The sequence below is a fragment of the Nanorana parkeri genome, unplaced genomic scaffold (genome assembly GCF_000935625.1).
Source record: "Nanorana parkeri isolate BGI_ZX_2015 unplaced genomic scaffold, ASM93562v1 scaffold25, whole genome shotgun sequence".
NCBI classification, from domain to species: Eukaryota; Metazoa; Chordata; class Amphibia; order Anura; family Dicroglossidae; genus Nanorana; species Nanorana parkeri.
Genome location: NW_017306293.1, coordinates 117,796 through 142,415, shown reverse-complemented (window position 1 = coordinate 142,415; position 24,620 = coordinate 117,796). Strand labels below are relative to the sequence as shown.

At 41.9% G+C, this 24,620-nt stretch overlaps 1 protein-coding gene across 2 annotated transcripts in view; it reads right to left on the bottom strand.

The window, feature by feature from the left end:
- GANAB (glucosidase II alpha subunit) overlaps positions 1–24,620 on the bottom strand; it is a 42,567-nt gene that overhangs the window by 3,413 nt on the left and 14,534 nt on the right. For both annotated transcript variants that reach the window (XM_018565417.1, XM_018565425.1), the window contains 17 exons: positions 23,906–23,993; positions 16,660–16,726; positions 13,654–13,750; positions 12,124–12,304; positions 11,886–12,039; positions 8,606–8,841; positions 8,359–8,485; positions 4,328–4,407; positions 4,066–4,209; positions 2,991–3,087; positions 2,605–2,706; positions 2,270–2,513; positions 2,124–2,188; positions 1,792–1,868; positions 1,615–1,689; positions 1,349–1,462; positions 324–433 (listed from right to left, as the gene is read on the bottom strand). In XM_018565417.1, coding sequence (XP_018420919.1) covers positions 324–433; positions 1,349–1,462; positions 1,615–1,689; positions 1,792–1,868; positions 2,124–2,188; positions 2,270–2,513; positions 2,605–2,706; positions 2,991–3,087; positions 4,066–4,209; positions 4,328–4,407; positions 8,359–8,485; positions 8,606–8,841; positions 11,886–12,039; positions 12,124–12,304; positions 13,654–13,750; positions 16,660–16,726; positions 23,906–23,993 — 2,058 coding nt within the window. The remainder of the gene's footprint in view (positions 1–323; positions 434–1,348; positions 1,463–1,614; positions 1,690–1,791; positions 1,869–2,123; positions 2,189–2,269; positions 2,514–2,604; positions 2,707–2,990; positions 3,088–4,065; positions 4,210–4,327; positions 4,408–8,358; positions 8,486–8,605; positions 8,842–11,885; positions 12,040–12,123; positions 12,305–13,653; positions 13,751–16,659; positions 16,727–23,905; positions 23,994–24,620) is intronic.

Below are 24,620 nucleotides of genomic sequence, written 5' to 3'. Positions count from 1 at the left end.
CCAACCACATATCTATTACCCCCTCTATAACCTCCCTATCCAGATATTTCTCACCCCTCTACAAACTCCCCCATCCAGATACCGACCGACATATCTGTACCCATCTGCTGCTGCCTCCTTTTTTTTAATCTTTCAAGGGACACCAAAAAAGGTAAGCAGGTGTCAAGTAAGCCTTAAAGTACCATACAAAGCTGAACAGGCTGGTCAGAACATATTAGCCATATTATGCCTAAATAAATGCTCTAACACTACTTTAATTAATTTTGTCCTTCTTTGAGATGCTACTGGAAATTCATATTTTAGTTATCACATGTCTTCTTTACCTTGAAGTCAGCTGTCCATGGCTGTAACTGAATTTTCGATAGACAAACTCATTTTGTTGGTAATTAAAGCTGTGGCCATCATCCAAGAATAATTCACCTTGCGCTTCACCCTAAAATAGACATAAATAAATGGAGGAGTAGACAGACCTGGGCAAAAAGAGCATTATTAGGTGTATAATAGGAGCTTGTTTATACTTTGCATGCCTTGAAGTGTATGTATAGCCTAAAACATTTTAGGCTTTGGATGGAGTAGGAAAGGATTAGAACCTTTGTCAAGATTTTGCTGTGTGTGTATCCACTTGGGAGATTTCCCTCTTAGTTGTCACGGTATACATTTGGTAGCCATTGTCATGGAAAACAACAATGATGTACTATCCAAATATTTTACAGTTGTCATCAGAACAAGAATTCAAGGTAAATGTTACAATAGGGGCATCTGTTCGGGCAACAGCTGTTTACAAGAGGGGAATCACTCTTACTTCATAAATATTTCCTCTTATTTCCTGATGCACCTCCAGGACATGAGGTGAAGGAAAATCTCCCCAACAGCATGCAGGGAAAAAAAACACCAACAGGGCTTTTAACCCTTGCCTACTCCATCCAAACAATGCAGTGTAATCACCACAGCACAGTGTATTCCTTAGTGCACTTTGGTGAGTGCTGGGGTACAATGCACATATACCACGGCTTACTGTAATGTGCATTATCACATGTGCTGCAGAGTGAACAAGCCCCAAAAGTGTGCTGATTCAACACAGACCGACCCCAAAAAAACAATAAAATTAAGGATTCCGGCTGCTAAAGCCCAGCCTGCATATCAACATGTAGACATACAGTAACAAACTCCTTTCAATACTTTGAAAACGTTTTTTGCCTCCAATTGCTCCCTTCTGTATGGGGAAAAATGTACTGCACATGTGCTTCATCCATCAGTGGGCCAAACTGAGAAGATCTGTGCACGTGTCAGTAGTAAAAGTTGTTTGAGGACAGGCAGATGTCTCACCATCCTGCTTCCGGGAACCAACCTGCAAGTCCAGTGCCACATATAAAGTAAACGGATCAGACTCCATACAGTACGAGGATCTTCTGGGACGGTCCTTCCGTGGAATTATAGATCCACCCCGCTGATAGACTGGTATCTGGAAATACAGGGCGATAATTACAAAAAAAGTGAAATGAATGGATGTACAGACAAAAGCAAAGAGCACAGAAAAACAGATCACAGACATACATTTTAAAACAAAAGGTGTGAATATAATATACAAAATGTGAGCATTCTGCTCATACTCACGGAGCTGCTGGTAACTGGTAGGAAAAACGTCTGTGGCGCTTTATAGCTCCGATAGTTACGTACATCATACCAGACCTACAGACAAAAGATGGGGATGTTGGAAATCTGTTTGGCAAGATTAATGGCTAAAGCGTCCCTAGATAAAAGGCTGGCAGCAAATTAGAGAAGGGTTGTTACCTCTCCAACCCCTGGCAGATAAATCTGAACTTCACGAGCGTTGGCTTCTGTTACAGGGTGGACCAAGAGTGCAGAGCCTATATTAGAGAAATAAGGAAACATAACCAATTAACAAGACTACTGCCACCACTGCAGTCCAACTGTCAGCACCTTAATACTAGGATACTCGACAAAGTGAATACAAACACGGCTATACAATGTGGGGTCAAGGAACTGAACAAAAACAAAGCAAAAACAGGAGGAGCATCTACAGATATTTCAACTTAATTCATATTTGACCATGAAACAAAAATTAAGCAGCTAGAAAAAAAATAAAAGCATAAATGACTCACCCAGCATGTACTGATCATCCATTACAAATGTGGACACATCGGTAGGAAACTCAACCCAGAGAGGTCTGAAAATAGAAAAAACAAGTCCTGTAGGATACTGTATAAATAGCACTTCTCACTACATTTCATTATGGGACCCAGCCTACCTCATGACAGGCTCTGCATCACGATGGGCATTGTAAAACAATGTATACCAGTAGGGAAGAAGAGCATATCTTTCACGAAGAGCTTCGCGAATAAGGTTTGTATTGGTCTCTCCATGCAACCAGGGCTCCCGGCGAGGTGTGTCCAAATGAGCATGAGCACGAAAGAAAGGCTGATAAGCCCCAGCTTGATACCAGCGAAGGAGCAGTTCAGGCTCTGGGTTCTTAAAAAAGCCACCAACATCAGCTGTGAAGAGAGAAGTGTAGCAGAATCTTAGATAGCTGCTTGAACAATGAAAACACTACAGAATAGCCTAGTATCAGTTATTAACACAAACCTCCACAGAACGAGATACCAGCAAGACCCAAACTTAGACACATGGGGATGGAGATCTTCAAGTGTCCCCACTCCGCAGCATTGTCGCCTGTCCATACAGCACCTGGTAAACAAAACTCAGAGTCATACTGATTGAACTGTAGGATACAACCATTTTCTGAAACAATTCATCCCCACACAGCTACCACCTCTTGTATCACTTACCCCGCCTTTTAGATTATAAACTCACAGGCAGGGCCCTCCTTACCATCTTCTCTTGATTTGTATTGCAACGGTACTGTCCTACTTATATTGTAAAGCCATGCTCAAACTGTTGGCGCTATATAAATAATAATCATAATACAGCCAGTTCCTTGGTTTCCATATACATCTTCTGTACCATCTTACCATAACGTTGTGAACCTGCAAAGAATGCCCGTGTTAACACAAAAGGTCTTTCGTTTCCTCCAGAGCGATGGATCAAACCCTCAGCAGTGGCTTGGTGCTGTAATGAAGAATGGGTTTCAAATGAACCTGCGACGCAACAATAAAAACTGTAATATTTATACTACTGAATGAGTAGCAGCTGAAATGGTGTATAGTAAATGAACACTACCTTGCATGAGAGAGGGGAGCAGTAACCACACTCCCTTCCCTTTGTATAGGTGTAGAACTTAAAATGTTAAAGATTCTTTGGCTAAATCTGACATGAGAAAAATAAGGGGCTACCAGCGAAGACTAAAAATGCTAGGCACTTGACTGTTAAGATGGCCCAATGGCTTCACAATCTGAGTCAATGACTTTGTGCAAGTATGGAGGCCAGGAAAGTGCAAGAAAAAGTCAGACGTCCTGCAGACATACTACAGGTCAACACCTCAAAATATTAAAGAGGGTCAGCATAACAGCCAGTCAAGTAGAATTTTATGTACAAGTCAGCAATGACAGCCTCCCCGTTTCTCTTACAGAAGCTTACACGTTGCGGTAGCATTTAACACACAAGTCCTACCGAGATGCATTCCTATTCATTGTAAATGGCACCCCACTACACTGTACAGTAGTGGCCAATGCACAATACACTTGCTGTTTGCTACACTGTGATGGAGGGAAATAAAAAAAAGTAATGTGTGTATAGTGGTCCTATATATTGTACGGGAGTCAATGCACCACTACGTTTGAATTGGATCTAAAAGCAAAAATCAACAACTTAATGTGAACACTTAAGTACATGTAAATTTCCCTTTCATCATTTAAAGTTTGCCTGATGCAGGTTCTCTGCTTTGCCATGACACCTGTGAGGAAAGTATTTCCTTCAGTCCATAGAAACACTCACTCCATGCATGTTTGGTCTTCCATAGATTCTTTGCAGCACCCTTTTCTTTTGCCGTTTCATAATGTCATTTTTCTCCTATTAATATTCCTCCAAGTGGATATTCAGCATCTGGACAAAAAAAATGACCAAAGTGTATTCAAGTTTACTACTCACCACATAGAGCCCGTATAGATTATGTACATCACGATGCTCCCAGCCACCCCAATGTACAGCATCTTTGTGCATAGTCACTTCTGGACCATTAAACACGGATGGCTCATTCATATCATTCCAAACAAACAGATTATCCATAGAGCCCTAGTTGAGAAGGACAAGAAAAGCAAATCTACAATTAGATGGGGGGTTTTTTTGGGGGGGGGATGGGGGGTGGTGTTGTGTTACCTAGCGAGGATCGATTGAAATGCAGGTAGTTTACCTCATACTGGTCATATGAGAACATGCTGGACCACCACGTCCGCATATCTGGATTAGTGAAGTCCGGATAGGCAGCAGACCCTGAAAAGAAACAAAAAAAGGGAGCAACATGTAACCAGTTAAATCACATGTTGGTTTGTTTGTTTTGAAAACCTCAACTGGTACAATTTTCACATGAATGTGTTAGGGAAAGTCAGGGCCACATAATAGTGCCCTGGAAGTAATTAAGCATAAAAAAAATGACTGAAGCCAGGAGAGGCTGCATTATTCACTTAAGGGTTTGTGTTGATGGGCATTCTAGTCAATGCTGCATTTTCCATTTGAATGCACAGAGCTGCATTTGCAAGAAGTGTCTGACATGAAAAGAATGCGGGTGACTTAATTTGCCTGCAGTTAAAAAAACCGGGAAAAAAAAAAAAACACCTTCACAGGACAGAAATGCAATACAATGCAGGTCAAACACAGCCTCTGAATGATCATGTGCACTGGTCAATGACACTGAATAGCAATTTGCTGACCTGCATTTGATTTGTGGTCCAAAGCACATGAAACGCAGCAAAACACCACCCATCAACCTGAGCCCTAAAGTGAAGCTGCGCTTTGCTTGGACCATCACTTAATTGCAAATGGCTGTTACCACCTTCATTGTGCCTAAATACCCTACAAGTTCCAAAAAATGCTTTACAAATTTTGCTTTTTCAAAAAGTCTAGAAAAAAAAAAAGGGTACACCCAATTGCTTCCAACAATCCAGTACACAGTTACCATGTTTACTAATGAATTCACAATACATTGTGGGATGCAGAATATACACCTGCTCGTACAGATTTGGGGGATCCCAAGTTGCTGTAAGCCATATTAAAGTTACAAGCACTGCATCAAGCCTACTATAAATAAAGTTAGTTTCAATAGGTGTTATCTCTATATAAAATTGTTACTTCATAGCAATTTTATAAAAAACAACATGTACAGTATAAATCATGATATTGAGCAGTCAGGTATGCCCAATGTGTCGTCCTACACAAGCAGCACAGCAAGTATATAGGATTGTGTGCCAGTCTCATTTACCAAGTACTACTTTGTGGGAAGGCACATGCATCTTCTCCATACACACAAGTCTAGGGTTTTGATGTGGTAACTGCACTCTGGGAGGTTACGCAAAGTTATAAAAAGTGACTCCTTATGGTGCCTTCTATTTAATATTACTAACTTTGTATATCAGGCAGGTATTCAGTCTAAAAATTGAACATCACTTGGAAATTCTAATGAAGGTTCAGGCTGACTGGCATGTTTTACCAGGACATTTTAGTGTAATAACTAAAACAGGTTTATAAGACCTGTAGCAAATTTTGGAACTAGCAATGAGGCAAGCTCAGAACTTGCAAGAACATTAAGTTCTCCTGACAACAGTACAGATTTGAAAATGCTGGTGCCAGCTTTAATTTAAATAACAGATACTAGGATTTGCCCAGGCCTGAAGTAGTGAGTATACCTCGTTTAGCCACTTGCTGTCCAGAGCAATATCTTAATATTTGTGCACACATGATAAAAAAAATCTGTTTTTTTGGCTAGAAAACAGCTTAAAACTCCTAAAAACAAGGTGTATATTTTCTGAAAGCAGGGGCCTTGTAGAATAAAAAAAAAATGCTATTTGCAATTTCTGTATTTGCGCAAATGTTTATCAAAACAGTATTTTTAGGCCAAAATACACTTAAATTAAATTTAGTGCACAGAAACAGAATACCCAATTTGTTGTTGAACTATAAAAGATGGGGTCACGTCGAGTACATAGATACCAAACATGTCAAGCCTTAAAATTGCGTTCACACCTGAAACTACAGTACCCAACATTTTCCATAGGCGACGCTTTAAAAGCTTGTGTGGCACAATTTATTTTCTGTTTTTGCACGTAGACGCACCCGACGCGTGCTCTTGTACAGTATGTGCATGCACGTGGGGGCCTTTAATTTACCCATCTCCCTCTGATCAATGTGGGGAGACCCGCCATGCCGGTCCCAGGCCTAGTTAAGTCCAAAAAAAAAAAAAATTACAGCATTAAAAAAAATAAAGAAGCTAAAAAAATAAAGCTAAAAAAATGTTTTAAAAATAACAAATTTTTTTTTTAAGTCCCCCGCCCCCCACATACACACGCAAACATGCGTCGGGTGCGCCTATGTACGAAACCGACGATTGCGCCCATTATGCAGCACATGTTACATATCGCCGCGAACGTCGCAGTGAGAACAATAATTCTAGGGCCATCAATCACTGATAACACTAAACTGATGAGCGGTAAAAGTGTTTAAAGCGTCGCCTATGGCCAATTTTGGCTGCGGTCGTTTCCTGCGATTTTGCGGGTGTGCGCAATTTTAAAGGTTGACATGTTTAGTCTCTATTTACCCGACGTGACCCCGTCTTTTATATTGTACCAAAAAATTGGGGTAAAAATAAATGTTTAATAAAATTTTATAGGGAAACATGTTTTTTTTCAAAATTTATGGTACTTTTTTGGTTATATAGTAAAAAATAAAAACCCCATTGGTGAATAAAAGCCACCAAAAGAAAGCTCTATCTGTCCCCAAAAAATGGTATGAAAATCGTTTCAGTAAAGTGTTGCATGACAGAATAAACATCAGTCAAAGTACCGCAGCACTGAATACTGAAAAATGGCCTGGCCAGGAAGGGGGTGAAACACTATGGCCTTTAAGTGGTTAATTAAAGGATGGGTGTAAACACATGGAATTAAAACAAAGGGGTTTTGAGTAATTCATTTATTCAGGTATCTGTGATGCAAGGTGTAGTCATATATAGATTTCCACACATGGGCATAGGGCATTGGATGATGTTTAACTTATCATATGTGCAATACTAAATAAATGCAATCACATAGAAAAACAGGTCTATGGAAGTTGAAGCAGAGGAATACTACAAGATAAGCATAGGCAGTCCTGCCCTCCTGCGCATACCCGAAATCCTTCTCTTATTGTGGCCCCGAGGTCCCCGGGACAAAAACTGGGCGGAGTGTTTCTGTCGGAGCTCAACCCATACCAAGCTACTCCGATTGGGTGGTGAGTGACTGGTGTACGATGGGAAGAATGGTGGTGAGACTCTCTCCGTTTGGTATAGGTGCCTAAGCACATCTCTCTACAGACATTCCTCGGTTACCGACTTACCTGCTTTGCGACCACTCGCACTTACGACGGACGGCCGATCGACCGCCGACCTTGCGCGTCAGTGCGACGTGTCGTCGGCGGAAGTGATGTCCTCCGATCTTCACTGCGGGTCCCGGTAAGTATTTTCATCGCCCGATATACAGTACACTGTTCGGTACTGTACATCTGCAATGCTATACAGTACTGTACTAATGCAGTACAGTACTGTATAGAGTTCCTCACTGAACGACCAATTCGTTTAACGACCTGGTCGTATGAACAGAACTCGGTCGTTAAGTGAGGAATACCTGTATAGACTCTATGCTATTCAATAGACCTACTAGCGAATTGTTGACATGTATTGATTAAATATATTGTTTTTTGTTAGATCAGTTTACAATCCCCTGATGAAGCCAAGTTGTGAAACGTGTAGGGATTGGACATACTGAATGAATATTATCGATCTATAATGGATATGTATAGTATGTTAAATGGGTCTATGCTCCTGGTATAATCTCGTTTTAACTTATCGCAACTGCTTGTTGCTTTTTACATGTATATTTATAGCATATGTTAAATAAAAATTTTTTACAAAAACTTCAAGCCGTGGTTAATACCTCTCAAAAACCCCTGTTTTTCTTCTTGTGTTACAATTATCTAAATTTAAGGGGGAGAGGTTACACCTCGGGGGGGCCACTGTGCTAGCTGCTCATGACTGTATTGCAAATGATGAACCACTTGTATCTAAACAGCAATTGCCAGCCGTTTAAAATGATACAAGAACCCTGCTGCAGCGGTATAACTGCTTCAGGACAGGACTTTTTTTGATGGTGGGCGGTCCTAAAACAGGTAAAGCCATCCCAAGAAAACACTACAGCCTACCTGGCCAGCACCAGCCCTCATAGTCACTTCCATCTTTGGTTTTAACATATAAGTTGCGGGATCGAATTTCACTATGAATCCGGTAAGCGCTATCAATCTTGATATGAGGGTCCACAATAGTTACCATCTGTAGTACGAAGAGAAATAAGGAAATATATATTAAATAACAAACCAGAAATAAATTGATAATCATGCAAATTGTACAGTTTATCTACACTAAGGCAGAATGACATGGAAGTTAACTCACTTTCCTTCTCTTTTCTTTCAAGCCAGTCAGCATATTTTTGGGTGTAGGGAACTTATTAGGGTCCCATGTGAAGTATCTCTTTCCATCAGCATGCTCAATATCCAACCAGATAAAATCATAGGGCAAATCATACTCATCAAAGCCAGCGTCTACATTGCGCACATCGTCCTCATCATTGTAGTTCCATCTGCACTGGTGGTACCCAAGTGAAAAATATGGTGGCAAAGCCTGGGTCCCTGTATGCATAGAAAAATAATGGTAAGCAAGTTAAAAGTTGTGGTGCAGATTGACACTGTGGCCTAACAAAGCACTGTATCCCATAGCATATACGCTGAAATGATCTCAACAAGTCTCATCTAAGATGAGATCTGTCTTTAGGGCTGCAACGAACGATTATTTTCATAAACAATAAGTTGGCTGATGATTTTTTTTTAAATTAAATCTGATAAAAAAAATAAAATAAATACCATGCTCACATTTAAAATAAAAAAGACACAAATGCAGTGTTTACTTCCGAAAAAACTGCAAGCAACATTTTTGTGCAATCACACTCCACTAGAATGCACAGCATTACGGTACAGTGTGTTCCAGTGCGGGCGATCACACTGTGGGTGGGAGGCGAGTCTGGGGTGCCATTGAAATGAATGGCACTGCAGCGCATCTTTCTCAGCAGAATTTGTCAGGCCGAAACCGAAAATGACTTTTCCGACCACCCAATATTTTTTTTTGCATTGTAAGCAATGGAGCTTGAATAGCTTCAGCCAGGGAATGACAGCTGCTAGTGGCAAGATTCCACAGACAGCAGCTGAATGTAAATACAGCAGGTAGTGGGCTGGTACAATAGCCAACCTGCTATTGGCCATTTTAAATTGCAATAGCAGGCTGGCTATTGCACCGGCTCACGGCTCGCTGTGCCCTCCTCCCAGCATGGAGGAGAGAGCTAGGGGATTCAACCAACTAATCGATAAAGAAAATAGTTGACAACTATTCTCATAATCGATTAGTTGGTTGCAGCCCTATCTGTCTTATTAGTCTACAGCCACAACAGCTCCTATAGCAGGCCTTAGACTGCTCGACAAAGTCAACTTAAAAATCAACTGAACTGGGTGGGAATTTTTTGCCAGAATAGTGACCACATCCCATCAGAAGCAGTCACTGTTTGGTAAAACCACTGTATTCCGGTAGCGGCTCCTCAATACAATAGCCAGCAGTGGAAATAACGCCACCCAAGCCATTTTGTGTGGATGGGGAAGAGAAAAAAACCGAGCTGTGTATGCTAGCTTAACTAATTCTCCAGCTGTCATTTTTCCATTGTATGTTTCTATTGGTTTGGCTTCCTATATCAGATCATTTTTTTCAAGGATATTCTTCTCTGCAAGTAAACAAGGGGCAACAAGTGGAGGCAGTCATACATGTTATGTGATCAAACTATACAAGTTTATTTAAGATTTAAATTACAAACCATTACTGGCATTTATACATCGCAAATTGAAGGATCGGTCTCGTCTCAACCATGCTTGGTTTGGACGATTGGCTTTATTTAAAGATGGATATCCTGCAGAGGCTCCTTTATTTCTTTCAAAACGGTTCCAATTGACTTTTCCCCTTCATTTTTTTGTTCTTTTTGCTCATATCTATTGAGATCTACCTGGTTTCACAGTAAGAACTCGCTATACTGTCCTCGTCGTAAGCAATACGGCAGAGTTGGTCTACTGCAGATTGAGATGTATTACAAGGGGGTTTTGCTCACTAGACTACTTGACTCCATTTTTCATTCCTCTCAGAAACTGTGGATGCATTTAGATTCTATTATTTCACCCTTATCTCCGACTTCTCTGCCATGGCTGGACTCTTCTCTTCGCTCTCCCCGTAGATCTCTGCCTGTCTGATCATTTTTACGCCACTGGGACCTACTCATTAGAAAAAATTTCCTCTTCCTATGCCGGCCCCCTCATTCCTATTATGGAAAACCCAGAATTTCCTCCAGCTCATCTTGAAAAAAAAAAGGACAGATCCTTTTTTTTTCCCACACTTAGTTCGGCACTGATGGGTCAAGATCTTAGCCCTCCTTCAGCTCTATTAGATGACTGACAGGACCCCAGGATGATGGATGGAATATTTCCAGCTGCGAGATTTCTGTTCTTTAATGCCGCGCAGCTGCTCTCTTGACAGGGATCTTTCGGATTTTGAACGCTTATGCGTGGGATCCAATGTCCCGTTACGCCCAATGTCTACTCTCTATGGCCTTCTGTTGTCATTCTTTGAACAAGATGTTCCCCAGTACATGAGACTGGGCTACTGAACTCTCTTGCTCTTTTTCTGAGTCCTAAATTACTACCGTAAGTCTTTTGTATTTATTCACAAACTCTCTATGGCTAGTGTCCATCAGGAATGTAATTTTAAAATGCTTTCCAGATGGTATTACTGTTGCACTTGTTTACATGCCATCTACCCTTCAACGTCTGGATCTTTGCTGGCACTGTCTCTCCGAACGGGGCTCGATGCTCCACATTTGATATGTCCTGGGATTAAACGTTTCTAGCCTTCCATCTTTGGTACTTATCAATCAGTAACTGGTATTACAGTGGATCCCTCAGCCTGCTCTTCTCTCAACGTTGCTGGCTTCTTTTAAGTCGGCAAAAAACGGGTAACTAGTTTTTAGTGCTGGCTGCCAGGGTGGTTATACTGAGATTTTGGAAGTCACAAACCAGTCCCACTTTGACAGACTGGATTGCTGAAATGCACGCTATATGTAGGCTAGAGGAATTGTCTGCCACTTTACATGATCGTCATATGCAATTTTATGAGGTGTGGAGTACTTGGCTCCACTTTTGCACTACGAAAGGGCCTATGTGGATTGCTTGTTGATTGACAGACTTTTTTCCTATGCGATTTCTTGAAGGTAGCTTTGGGACCAGTTTACACATCCCCATCTCTCTTTCCTTTCCTGTTCCTATCTCAGGTGATTTTCTACTTCTTTCCCCCTTTGGTTTTTTTTCTCATCTGCTCCATCACCTCTTTGTTTTCCACGCTTTCATAAAGGATCGTCCCCATTTATCCTTGTACAATGCCAGAAGATAGGCTCATTTTCTTGTCAATTAATAATACTTGCAGTAGTCTTATGTTTGCCAAGACTACGACAGGCAGTTTTGTATTTTTATATGCCTTGTACTCCATTGTATTGTATGTATTGTATTGCATTGCATTTGTATTCTGTTCCTTTTTCTTTGGTTGTTTCAATAAAAAGTTTTTTTTACAAACATAATATCAGTTTAAATACCTGTGAGACTGGCATACTGCTTAAACACGTCACTTGGAGAAGGTCCCAGTAGAAGGAATACATCAACAATGCCACTCTCAGACATCCAGTGCACATCTGTTTGAGGGGTCTCCCCACCTCCCTGCATATACTGAAGCATCTTCCCAAAGAGAGTCTGTGATGTGACAAAATGATAAAATTACCGAGTGATTAACATTTCAGTATTTTTCCTTTTCCTTTACTGGTCATATTTGCTCACCTTTCCGGCTGTGTTAGAGGTAATATCTACCCAGGTTTCAGCAGCATTTAGCCAGAAGATACCCAACGTGCGGTGAATGTTGTGAGCTAGCAGCAGTGGTACAGCTCCATATAAAGCCATTGTGTTATACAGTTCATACTGAAAGACATCCAGGTTATACAAGCGGTAGGGATCTGTGTTCCTGAAAAACCAAAAAGACAGCTTTTCTAAAAAATAAATACATTTATAAAATACCGAAAACAAATTTCTACTAGAAGATGTGAAATACACAAGCTGGTTGAAGCACCTAAGCAGATGGACTGTCTGGACTGTACAAATATAGGAAAATAGACAGGATAATTAACTTTTTCTTCAGTTCTTTAGAAAAGATATACAGTCCATAAATTTCGGAAGATGACTGCCAGATATCATATGACCCAAGGTGCATGCATATAATAGAAGTAAGTGTCCTGTATTTAGTGGAATATCCCTTTTAAAAATGCATCACAGAACATAGGCTCATCAGCCTTCTTTAGTAGCAGACCAAAAATGACCATTCTGATAATTCAGGTAAAAATGTATTCTTGACTAGTTTAAGAAGAAGAACTCCAAGGTAAAGTCCTACATAATTCTTTGCTCTACAATGAGAGAAGATCAGCGTGAGAGATTAACATACATAAAGTCCGATAAGGGCACCAAACAAAACGGGGTAAGGAAGAAAATAAATAAATTTTTAAAAAAAGGTCAGTGAATGAGCAAGAGGACGTTCTTTGCCAATTCACTGATTTAGCTATACAGCAAAAAATGAATCCCAGCATTCAGTTCATATTAATGCCCATTGAGATTAAGCCCGGAGGAAAAAAGTTATTTGAGTCCCCAAGACACATTGACTTTTCTGTTTTGTTGATTGTAAACAAATGCAATACGTTTTTCAATGGATGCTAACAGATGGGCAACTAAAAATGAATGGGTGTAACTGGGGATAGATCACACCACTCCATTCCACTGAAGAAAAGAAAAAAAAAAAAGGAAGAAGTAGAACATGCACTGCTTTTGTTCTGCACAACTTAACAGATCCGAGTGAACTAGCCCCATTCACTTCTTGTTGGCCATCCGTTAGCATCTGTTGAAAAACGTATCACAACACAACGGATTGGAAGGAAATCTGAAGGTACAATTGCAAGTCAAAAAGACCCTCCAATGACTTGCGATTTTCTTACAATTTTGGTGTCAATGCACCCTAAATGTTTTTGGACTCTGGACCTCTCTCATTTGGCACCCTCGTTGGACTTATTCATGTAAAAACAGTCATTGAAATGTGCCACGCTAATAAAAGACCATCTAAAATGCCAGTGAAAACCGCAGTGAAAAGTGGAGAATGTGTAAACAAATATAGTCGTTTTTCAATCAGCACGGCACATGTCAATTATTGTTTTCACTTTAAGATGAACATAGTTCATTTTAGGTGCTAGCAGTTGTTGATTTAGTATCAGAGCAGTTTGAGCGCAGGACCTTTCTTTCATGACATGAGAGAGAACATTTTACACTTACTCTGTTGTTCGTAGTCGTAAATTGTCTGCATGTTCTGGAATTCCATATACATGTTCAAATCCCGGTAGAGAGAAGTCGAGACCCACCGAAGAAGGACCTGCAGAGGGTTCACACAGAGATGCAAGACTTAATTACCTACAAAAGACCAGCATATCTGACTGTTCTATACAAGGCTGGCCATAACAGTCTAATCCTGCCCCAATGTAAACCTTAGCTGAGGATCAGGCTTTTAACCTCTTGCCGTCCGCCCGTAGTAGAAAAACGGACGGACGGCACTGCTGCATTGACGGCATTTTTTTTCTGCTCGCGCGCGCCCCCTAGCGGGCACACACGGGCAGAAAAGACCCGTCCAATGCGAACACCCGGTACCGGGTGTTTCACATATAGGCGATCAGCGGGTCCATAGCCCGCCGATCGCCTATATGTGTTCGTTCGCGGCAGCTTCATCAGCTTCTTTTGGGGTCCACAGGTGATATTAGGGGTCCTAGAGAACCCTAATGTCTCCATAAAGTGGACCTGTCAGTGTGCCTTTGCTATTATATAGGGGGATTGTTATCCCCCCTATATAATAGCAATAACAAAAAGTGCAAAAAAAAATATATAAATAAAAAAAAATAAAAAGTAACATAAAAAAGTAAAATAAAATAAGTCACATATAAAAAAAGGGGAAAAAACCCCCCAAAATGTTTAACTCTCCCACCCCCACTTTTACGCGCCTATAAACGTAAATACGCGTCCGGTGCCCCAGCGCGCAAAAATTACAATTGCGCTACACATGTTACATATCACCGCGAACGTCGCAGTGAGAGAAATCATTTTAGGGCCATCAATCACTGATAACACTAAACTGATGAGCGGTAACAGCTTTTAAAGCGTCGCCTATGGCCAATTTTGGGTATTATCGTTTTTTGAGGTTTTGCGCGCGCACGCAATTTTAAGGCTTGACATGTTTGGTGTCTTTTTACCCGACGTGACCCCGTCTTTTATATTTTACCAAAAAATTGGGTAATAATAAATGTTTTATCATTTAATATAGGGGAAACTGTTTTTTTTTTTAAATTTCGGTGATTTTTCCTTAATATAGTAAAAAAATAAAAACCCCAGTGGTGAATAAATACCACCAAAAGAAAGCTCTATCTGTCCCCAAAAAAGGGTATAAAATTCATTTCAGTACAGCGCTGCATGACGGAATAAATGTCAGTCAAAGTACCGCAGCGCTGAATACTGAAAAATGGCCTGGATGGGAAGGGGGTTTAACACCGCGGATGTCAACTGGTTAAAGGGTACCTCTAACAAGCAATAGCTTGCACCTACATCAGAAGTACCCCTTTATCAAAGAGATCTTAAAACGTTTGGACATTCTGGCTGATCTCTCCTCACTGAAGTGAGGGAAAAGAAGGCATTAGTCTGTCAGATAAGTCACATCAGTAGTAACTCCTGACACAGTAAACGATGGGCAGATCTACCTGCCTGGGTGTAGATCCGCCATGCATATTGTTTAGTGTAGACGGGGGAAGCAAGTGTTTCTCGTTTAGCCAGAGGGGCTGCCCAAGAATTAAAAAAAAACCAACATGGGGGAATTTATCAAAATTGGCCAGCCTAAGTAAAGCAACAAAATACAATACAGTCAAGACCGATACACCATGAGGCTAGATTTCCATAAATGAGGAGACGCAGATATTGGAGCACAAAATAATGCGCATTAAACTGGTAACAGAATTTGAATGCGAGTGTGAAGGAACTATAGAGCTATTTGTACCTCTTTCCCTATGTCATTGTGCTGCCGTTATAAAAAGGCTACACTTTGGAATAGATTTTGGCTGTACAAATCGATCGCCTTTTGACTAACCAGCAGGTAAGAAACTCGGTCGGTCGTATGATTTACGCAAGGTTGGTGGCGTTTCCGTAGGTCAAAATTCGTACAATTTACACTGCACATGCGCAGACGAAAATACGTGCGGTCGATTACCGCAATTCGTCCAGGTGCTTTCTTTTAACTACCGCTGATCCAACCTTGCGATAATCGGGGCAGGATGGGGCCGCTGTACTAAAATCGTACGACAATTCGATCGGGCGAAAAGTGTCGTCTGATGATCGCAAGGTGTATGGGCAGCCTTAGTCTAAGGGCAGCCGGATCTAAACGGACATGTATCCATTTAAATCTGATCACCCCGACTCCGACCAGGTCTGGAAAACCAAATGTAACAGTTACGTTTTGGGGGACCCGATAGTGACCGATAGGGGGTAATCTAATGAAAGGGGACACGTGTCCGTTTACATTCGACTCCCCTAGACCAACATGGGTATGGTAATTTCAGTTTTTTCCTCCATCACAAGATGGAGGGAAGAAAAAAAATGGATGGACACAGAAATAACAACAGTGACATCCGATCCTAACCGCCCCGATTAGGAAGGAAGGGATCTATGCATGCATCCCTTGCTGAACGGAACAGAAGGAACCTGTGTGAAGTGGGCCTTAATATTAATCAACATCTTTAGACAGAACCACATAATGGCACTCATTTAGCAAAACGTCCTGATTAAAATCTTTGCTAAACACATTTAAAATATTACAAAAGTAACAATAGGATTGTTAGCAATATACAAGGCTAGCAGTTCTTAAGTCAAAGTTTGATAAATGGAGAGCAAACCCCTCCCAGGATGGGATAGGAGTTGGGGGGGGAGAGGGGTGTGTATATGAAAAGTATCTCGCAGTCAAAAGGGACTTGTGTGAGGATAAGAGGTTGCCATTGCTCTACAAACTCTACATGTGAGAATGATGTTCTCTGGCTGACATGCTCATGCATTGACTGCAATACTTTGAGTCGCTGACCTGAGACAAGTGTAGACATAAGCAGGTTTGACCCCTTTAAAAGCATCCTTGTTCTAGGTCTGTAACTCAAAAATATTTAAGTCAGTCACAGCCAGACAACTAGCATTTTCTTCAGATTTCTGTTTAAATTATGAAAACCATTTTAGAAGCATCTTCATCGTAAACCTTCTTACCATTAGGCTTGCTGTCTGTATGAGTTTTAAAGGTTTCGTCCCACATTCCAGGCTCATCCTCTTCTTCCTACCAGATAAGATTGCATTTAAGAAAACCTTACATGAATGAAATGCAAAACTACACAAATCCTTCACTTGTATCCCTTTTTCAAAATCTCACAACATTCATTTTGTATAGTCAGTAGTGACTTAGAACATACCTTGTACAGTCTATAATTCTTCCATAATCAGCACACATTTAGGCCCTTTGTCAATTTGGCAATAATTTGTCCCAAACCAAGCAATGGAGCTGCTCAGCACTGATGGGCGAAAAACTTGTTTGTTTTTTTTTCATGGCTCCTTAACCCCTTAATGACGGAAGGTCAAACAAACCTTAAAGTGACATTAAAGTCAAAAAATGTTTTCCCTCCCCCAATGTTAATTAAAGCACTTACCTTAAATGTTGTTTCTTAATCCGATCTTTTTTCCTGTCGTTTTCAGCCTTCTCTCCAGCGGGTCTCCAATCCAGCTCCGACTCCTCTGTCCTTGTTGGCACTTCCTGTCCCACTGTGTCTGCATGCCGGTACACGCGTCCATATACTTAACTTGTGTCTCTCCTCGTCTCCCGGCGAAGACAGGTAAGCATTAACCTCTTTGAAAGCATTTGTTTTTTTTTACACTTTTTGCATACATCTACTGCTTGCTAGCAGTAGATATATGCAAAAACAAAAAACCAGAGGGTTTAATAACCCTTTAAAAGGGGAATTATGGGGTGAGTAAAAACTACTCTTTCCTATAATACAAGCAGATCCGTGACACTGAAGCTGTCACAGGTCGGCTCTTATTGATCGGGAAGTCAGCGAACACATACCGCCCATTGCGGACTTACCGACCCTCTCCCTGCAGAGAACGGAGAGAGGCAGAGCCAGCTGTCAATCAGCCAGTGGGGTGGATCTTGACAGTATTGTCAGGATCTATCCCAGCTGTGGAGCGTCCCTGTGCTCTCAACATATAGCAGGCAATAGTTTTGGGTCACCGGAGGACACAGTATATGTCCTTGTGACCCTGAAGAGAACTATGGGGGAAAAAAAGGTTCCCCACAGTTCTCCTTTAACCCCTTCACGAACCATGACAGGATAATCCCTTAATGAATCCTCAAGGGGTTAAAACAGACGCAGGACAGGCGGCAGACGAGATTCTGGAGACTCAGCTGTCGCTAGATCGATTCGACGATCCAGTAAAGTGACCGCCCCCCATGCCCGCAGTGTTTCCTGGGCTCTGCTGCCCCTCCTACGGGCCCGGGACTGGCATCTTGGGTGTCGGCAGGAAGCTGGGGAGGAGAGTGGTGAATGTCCGTTCCTCGATCTCCTCCCAGTTCTATGGGAGCGGGATCGACGTGTATTGCATCACTTCCAGTGCCTGAGCTGTCATTGCTGGGCTCCTGAAGCCCAGCAATAAGCTATTGAAGTGTGATCTGCACTTCAATAGCTTATTTAGAGTGGAAAGGTGATGTTAGGGGTATTTTGACCCCCATTATCACCTTAAAGAGGACCTGTCACCACCAATATGCTATCACATGGGCTTGTAAGCCCCCTTATGTGATAGGAATTAAAGTAAAAAAAACGGTTTAAAAAATATTAAAATGTAAAGATAATTTTTTTAAAATATTTAAAATCCCCCTCGAGCATGCATGTCACTGGGGCTGCTGGAGGAGCCTGAGGGCTAGCCTCCTTCCTACTGACTTAGGGATGCAGAGATTTATTACCCCAGAGAACTGTTTGCTGTGTGTGTTTTCCAGTTTAATAATGTATATGTTACTACCGTGTTTCCCCGAAAGTAAGACCTACCCCGAAAATAAGACCTAGCACAATCTTCAGGGATTTCTGTAATATCCCCCACAGGGATTTCTGTGGGGCCCCCCACACACACTGCCAGAAGCCTTCCGATTGGCTGACAGAGCACCCAGAGCGGCTCCCTGGACGGCATTCAGAGCGCTAGCCGCAGCTCCCTCCCGCACGCCCACATGTCTGTGGCTCCCTGGACGGCAGGGCGGACAGCTGCAGCCAGGTAAGACATCCCCCGAAAATAAGACCTAGTGTCTTATTTTCAGGGAAACATGGTATGTAACCATGTAACTATCTAGAGAGAGCTTTTCACCATTTGACTTGATTTGAACCATCCGGACTTCCATCTTGTTTAGATAACATCTCTGATAAACATAATTTTGTGAAGGCAGCAGGCTGTCTGGAGTGGCCATAGTTTGGGGATGATGGGATCAAGCACTCATTTAATTAAGGACATTTATTAGGTTCAAAGAGTGTCTGTGCTTAAGGTATTCCAATGCGGCCCCCGGCTGTCTAGGGGAGGGAATTGTTCAATGTAACACACTGAACTCTTATCCGATTCTGTGAGGTATAAACTCTGTGCTTTCTTCAATAAACCAGTTCTTGGTTTCCACTTCAACATTGGCGTTGTCTGATGTTTGAAGAGTTTAGTTTCCTGTCCTAATATATTAGTTCCGTCCAATAATTAGGCAGGTTTGGGCTGAAGACACTGGCATTCAGGTTCCAGCAGAGAGGAAGCTTATTTCTGACGGAGGTACCCAGTCGGGGTACTAGGCGGTCCGTCACAATGGGTATCTATTTACGCGTTGTAACCTCATCTTTTATATTTAAAAAAAATAAAAAAGGTTTTATACAGTGTTTTGGGGCCCTAAATTTAACTTAAGTGCATCTTTCACAAAATGTTTGGGTTTGATAATAACTTGTGCTAATGTTGTTCAACATAAGAATTTGCAACTGCCACCATTTTATTCTATAGGGTCTTGGCTATCAGAAAATATATAATGTTTGGGGGGTTTTAAGCAATTTTCAGGTCCAAAAAGTGGATTATAACATGTAAACAAAAAATTAAAAGAAGGCCTTTGTCCTTGAGGGGTTATCACCTGAACCCATCTTTGCAACTACAAAAAAGTCAGCGACACTAAATAAAAAAAAGCTTTTTTAAGCCTATTTAAAAACACACTAACACTGGCCATAACGCTAATGCTGATACTATTTTTTTTTTCTCCTAATAAAAAATGAAGAGGGGGGGGGGCGTGTCCTAACCATGGCGGAGTGAGCACATTTTTTCTTCCACTCTCCCTCACCGCTCCATTGCCGGGACAATCTACAGCACTTACAACCCCTAGAGATGAGCAAAACCAAGAAGAAGAAGTCGCCTACCAAGCCGGGCACACCTCGTCCGGGTAAGCTGCAGACTTTCTTCAGCCCAGCGGCGCCCACGAGCGCGGCGGTAGGTAAATGAAGACGATACACTGCATCTCTTTCTCCTCACAGGAGAAAGACATTGGTGAGGCGCCTCTTACTAATGATCACCTGACTAGGACCTGGTCCTCCTGGCTCCTAATTATTAGTCTAAGATAGGAAGCGGTCGGTCGGTAACAGCTCAGTCTTCGTGCTGGAGGTGGGCCATTGAGTGCACTTTCAGCACAAACACATTCCACATATGTGATGCCACTGAAAAAAAATTCCATCGTAAAATGGGTTCAAATGTAGAACGTGATATATGGTGCTAGTTGCAGCTCGAATTAATTGCTAAATGTATTTACAGACAGGCGCTGCTGAAAGTTTGAACTGTGGCCAGGTCATTGACATTCTTAACAAGCAGTAAATAGGCTTTAAAACAAGCCATCACTGACCAATGTAGCTGCAGGCAGTCTAAGTCCACAAAAGATCACACCTGTGCGAGTTAAACAGCGAGTTGCAGCACTTTTGGAAAGTTTCATTTCAATGGGCAGCCCAGTGGGCGACAATCACATCAAAGTAGTGTGTGCAGCTTTGTTTTTAAAACGAGCCACACTGAGACGCAGGGTACTTTTGTGCAGAGGCGCATTAACAATGGCCTGTATTCCTGGTGCACAGAATGAAGGCTTAAAAGATATATTTTTTAAAATGCAGTGAAGTTTTTATTCTAGTCTAAGCACACGTTTCTCTCCCTTCGGCCTGTGGACTTGTGTTTAAATTAGAGATTAGAAGATTGGAAGCCTGCCAAGTCACTGCTGAGGATTATTTTCTACATATTTTTATATATTTTTTGCGTTTCTTCATTAAACACAAGTTCTCCCTTGACAAATTTTCTGCATAGAACATAGGCAGCAGAGTGACTTGGTGGTTACCACTCCTGCCTTGCAACAATAGGGTCCTCAGTTCAAATCCCTGCCAGGAGTTTGCTTGTTTCGTCTGCACACTGCAGTTTCCTCCTACACTCTAAAGACAGGTAGGTAGGGTAATGGGCGTGAGTGCGTAATGGACGTGAGTGCGCGCAAGATAGGGACCTTAGATTGCCAGCTCCTTGAGGGCAGGGACTGATGTGAATGTATAGTATGTAAAGTGCTGCATAAATCGTCAGTGATATATAAAAGTCTAACAACATTTGTTATTTGCCATTTTCTTCAATTGTATTCAGCTAGCTTCACTTTCCTGTATACTTCTGGCCCGGCTCACATTTTCAGATTTTACTGGCTACTATGGATGATCTGCACACCCACGGAGCTCTTAGGTGCACCGACAAATAGCAGTTGGAATCACCTAGTCTCTACAGCAACCTCAGGTGAGGATCAAATCCCTTTTTATGTTTTTACATGCCACCCCAAAAAACACTGAGCACCAAAGATAAAATGATTTTTTTTTTTTAAACAAAGATTGGATGCAAGCTAAATAAAACATTTTACAAAATGAGTCAGCGCATATGGTGATGCAAAAGTGAACTTTGAAAGAAGGAAGTTGACACACATGCCTTCATCACACTCACTACTGTGGACTGCTCCCTATACGCCACTTTGTCGTCTACTCTAGCTAACTACAGCACAGGCCACACTCGCAATGTAATCTACAGAGAACTCAAATACTTTGACACTAGGTTACAAGCTATTATATTCTGAGAATGATCACAACTCAGATGCCAAATAGTCTCATCATAATCCTCAAAAATGAAAGCAGGTCTTCCTACCATATTAATACAATATATAAAAAGACACAGTGCCTAGAAGAAAAAATAATAAAAAGAGGATTTTTGTTATCCTAAAATCCATTTCTTGGAGTCCATGGAGGGACACAGGAATTCAGATACAGTCAGGTTAAAGGAGGATTGGAAATGCTTGGAGCAGTAGCAGAAATGCCTGAGGACACTGAGAAGCCAGGTCATTATCCAGGTAAGCCCTCATTCACACAGCTGGCCTGTACAGATCCGTGCTGCGTGCACAGCCGTATCGGGCCTCTCCTGGGAAGGACAGGTGCTGCGTGTGGTAACACGCAGCAGCCTGTCCTTCTCTATGGGAGTATGCGGCCGTATGCCGCCCTACGCTCACCCAACCTGCAAGGCCGTGCGGGTGTCCGTACGCTGACAGGATGGATCCTGTCTGCGTCCGAGTAGGGGCACCTGCACCATCCCCCCCCTTGTATAAGTAGGGGCATATCTTCATGCAGAAGTCAGGCTCTAGGGGCCTGAGGGCAACTACAACAGAAGTAGATGGAGAAGGGTGGGATTTAGGTGACCTCTCCCTAGGACTCCTGTTGAGGCAGGAGTATGTTCTGGCCTCCTGTGGCATTACTGATCATGGAGACAAGTGCAGGGCCAAAGAAATAATGTCCATTGAAGGCCAAGTGAGTCAGATGCTCCTTGGATATGGCAGTAGTATTTTATAACTGCAACCAGAGTGCTCTGTGGATCTGTATGGCTATGAGATCCATGCGGAACATAAGTGTACAAGCTTGAAACAAGCCATGACAAATTGAAGCATAACACTCCAGACATTTGCTCCACGAAACACGGATCTACCCTGGTGGTAAAAAAATCCTATTTAAGGGAAACTGAAATAATCTGACAAGGTTAGACAGATTAAAAGGTCACTGCCAACACTGAACGGAGGGCAGAACCAGCTAGTTCAAGCTGCCGGTCAGTAGAATCCTTAACGGCTTTACAATATATTCTACCTGTCTAGTTGTGCCCCTGGTAAGCCCGGTTACTGGCAGAGCCACAGTAAAAATAGATCTCCGATTAACAAATTCCCTTTAAAAGGGGAACATTTCCTGCACACTCAGGTGGGGTGCAGGACCAAAAGTGGGTGTAATGGGGAGGTCTTTGCAGCTAAATTTAAAAGGTGCCCAGTAATGCAACTAGTGAGGTAGCTTCTGGTGCTTTAGCTAGAATGCCCTTACTCAATAGTGTAAGTCTTTAGAAACAGGGTCAAGTGCCGTGGAATGGAAACCGCTCTGCAGCTATTTTTACCAGAAGACAAACTGAAAACTGCCACAATGCAGAGCTCAGTTACCAAAGGTTACATTCCGCATGCCCAGCAGGATCCAGGTAGGACACTCCAAAGTCACGCTTAAGAAAAGCCTATCCAGATAGCTGCTATGTAGAAACCAGCTTAAACAGCAGTGTAGTGAGGTATATTGATTGCCTCCTAGGATGCTAGTATTAAAACCAAAAGCATGCTGGGTAGAGGGGGGGGCGGGGGGTTATACAGGCACTGGCTTACAGTGTTTGCCAGTGCTCAATCCTCCTGTAGGTGGCAGTATAACCCGATCACCTGAATTAGTTGGTCCCTCAATGGAAGAGAAAAATATATAATATTTTTTACTTCGTTTTTTTGCTAAGCTATCATATTTATACTGAGTGACAGATCTTTTTGCTGTTCATTTACCAATGAATAGCCACTGCATTGTCTGTGATAGTTAAAGTGTATTTGCCAGATAGTTCTGTTCCCTAAACATCTGGATTTCCATTTCTTCAACAAGAATTTCAAGTCTCAGTAACATGCACTATACTTATAATATGGCAATTGTAACAAAACCGTGTCCAATCAGTTTCACGGAGCTGCCCTCTGCAAAACCGTGTAAATCAGTTTCACTTAACGGTCTCTGCAACTGATTGAACACACACACACACACTTTTCAATTGAGCTAAAAAAACAACAAAAAACCCCTATGGTTGCTATGGCCACAAAATTTAAACTTTTATCCAACACTTGCACCTGTAATCTCTCTCTGAATCTGGCCATACACCTTACAATTATCTGCAGATGCTCTGTGGTCAGATGGAAAAGGTGCAACAGATTCCTCCATCTACACTTAACTGTGCGGATGGAGTAATCTCCACCTGGGCCAATCTGTTGCACTTTTTCCATCTGACCACAGAAAATCTGCAGATAATTGTGAGGTGTATGGGCACATTTATATGGTTACCCACATCCCAGTCATCTCACCTTCTTGTCTTCCTCCTCTTTCGCAGCTTCCTCCTCTCCAGGAATCTCACTATCAGTTTCTGAGGGATCGTCAGTCTTTTCTGAGTCACTACAAGCCGAACAGAGACGAGGGGTGAGGTGTGACGCTTCCAGGGAGGATGGGATAGATGGGAGCAGAGGCCAGGAAGAGAGGAGGGAAAGGATTAGAAGATGATAGGGGTATAAGATGTAAGGGGGTATAAGATCTACAACTACTTAACAGCTGTGGTAATATTTACATTACCCCTAGCTACTGTCTCTACAGAGTATAAAATCACGATAAGTCTAGAGCTGCACGCACACAGTGGCTTTTGTAAAGTCATGGTCTAAAGTTTAATCTAATATCCAAACAAAGCTGGCCCTTTGAATAACCAATCCACTTCAATTGTGCCCATCAGATTAGCTTTTCCCATTGCAGAAATGTTAGATTTGACTGAACATCCAGCCTTCCTGCGTGTGTGCAGCTTTTAAAATTCTTCCAAGTCAGGTATACCTGTGATTTCTAGTTGATCTGTCCCCAGTCTGTCAGATCCATGTCACTTTACAAAGAATAAGCCAATTATGGCCTCATAAAATTAGAGTGTCTGAAAGAGCTCCTACTGCTCAAAACCAAGTCACTATTCCTTCTTATCTTTAGAGATTCAAAAAAAAAAAAAAAAAAAAGGAAGCTTAAGGGTTGGTAGGGGGAAACAAAACA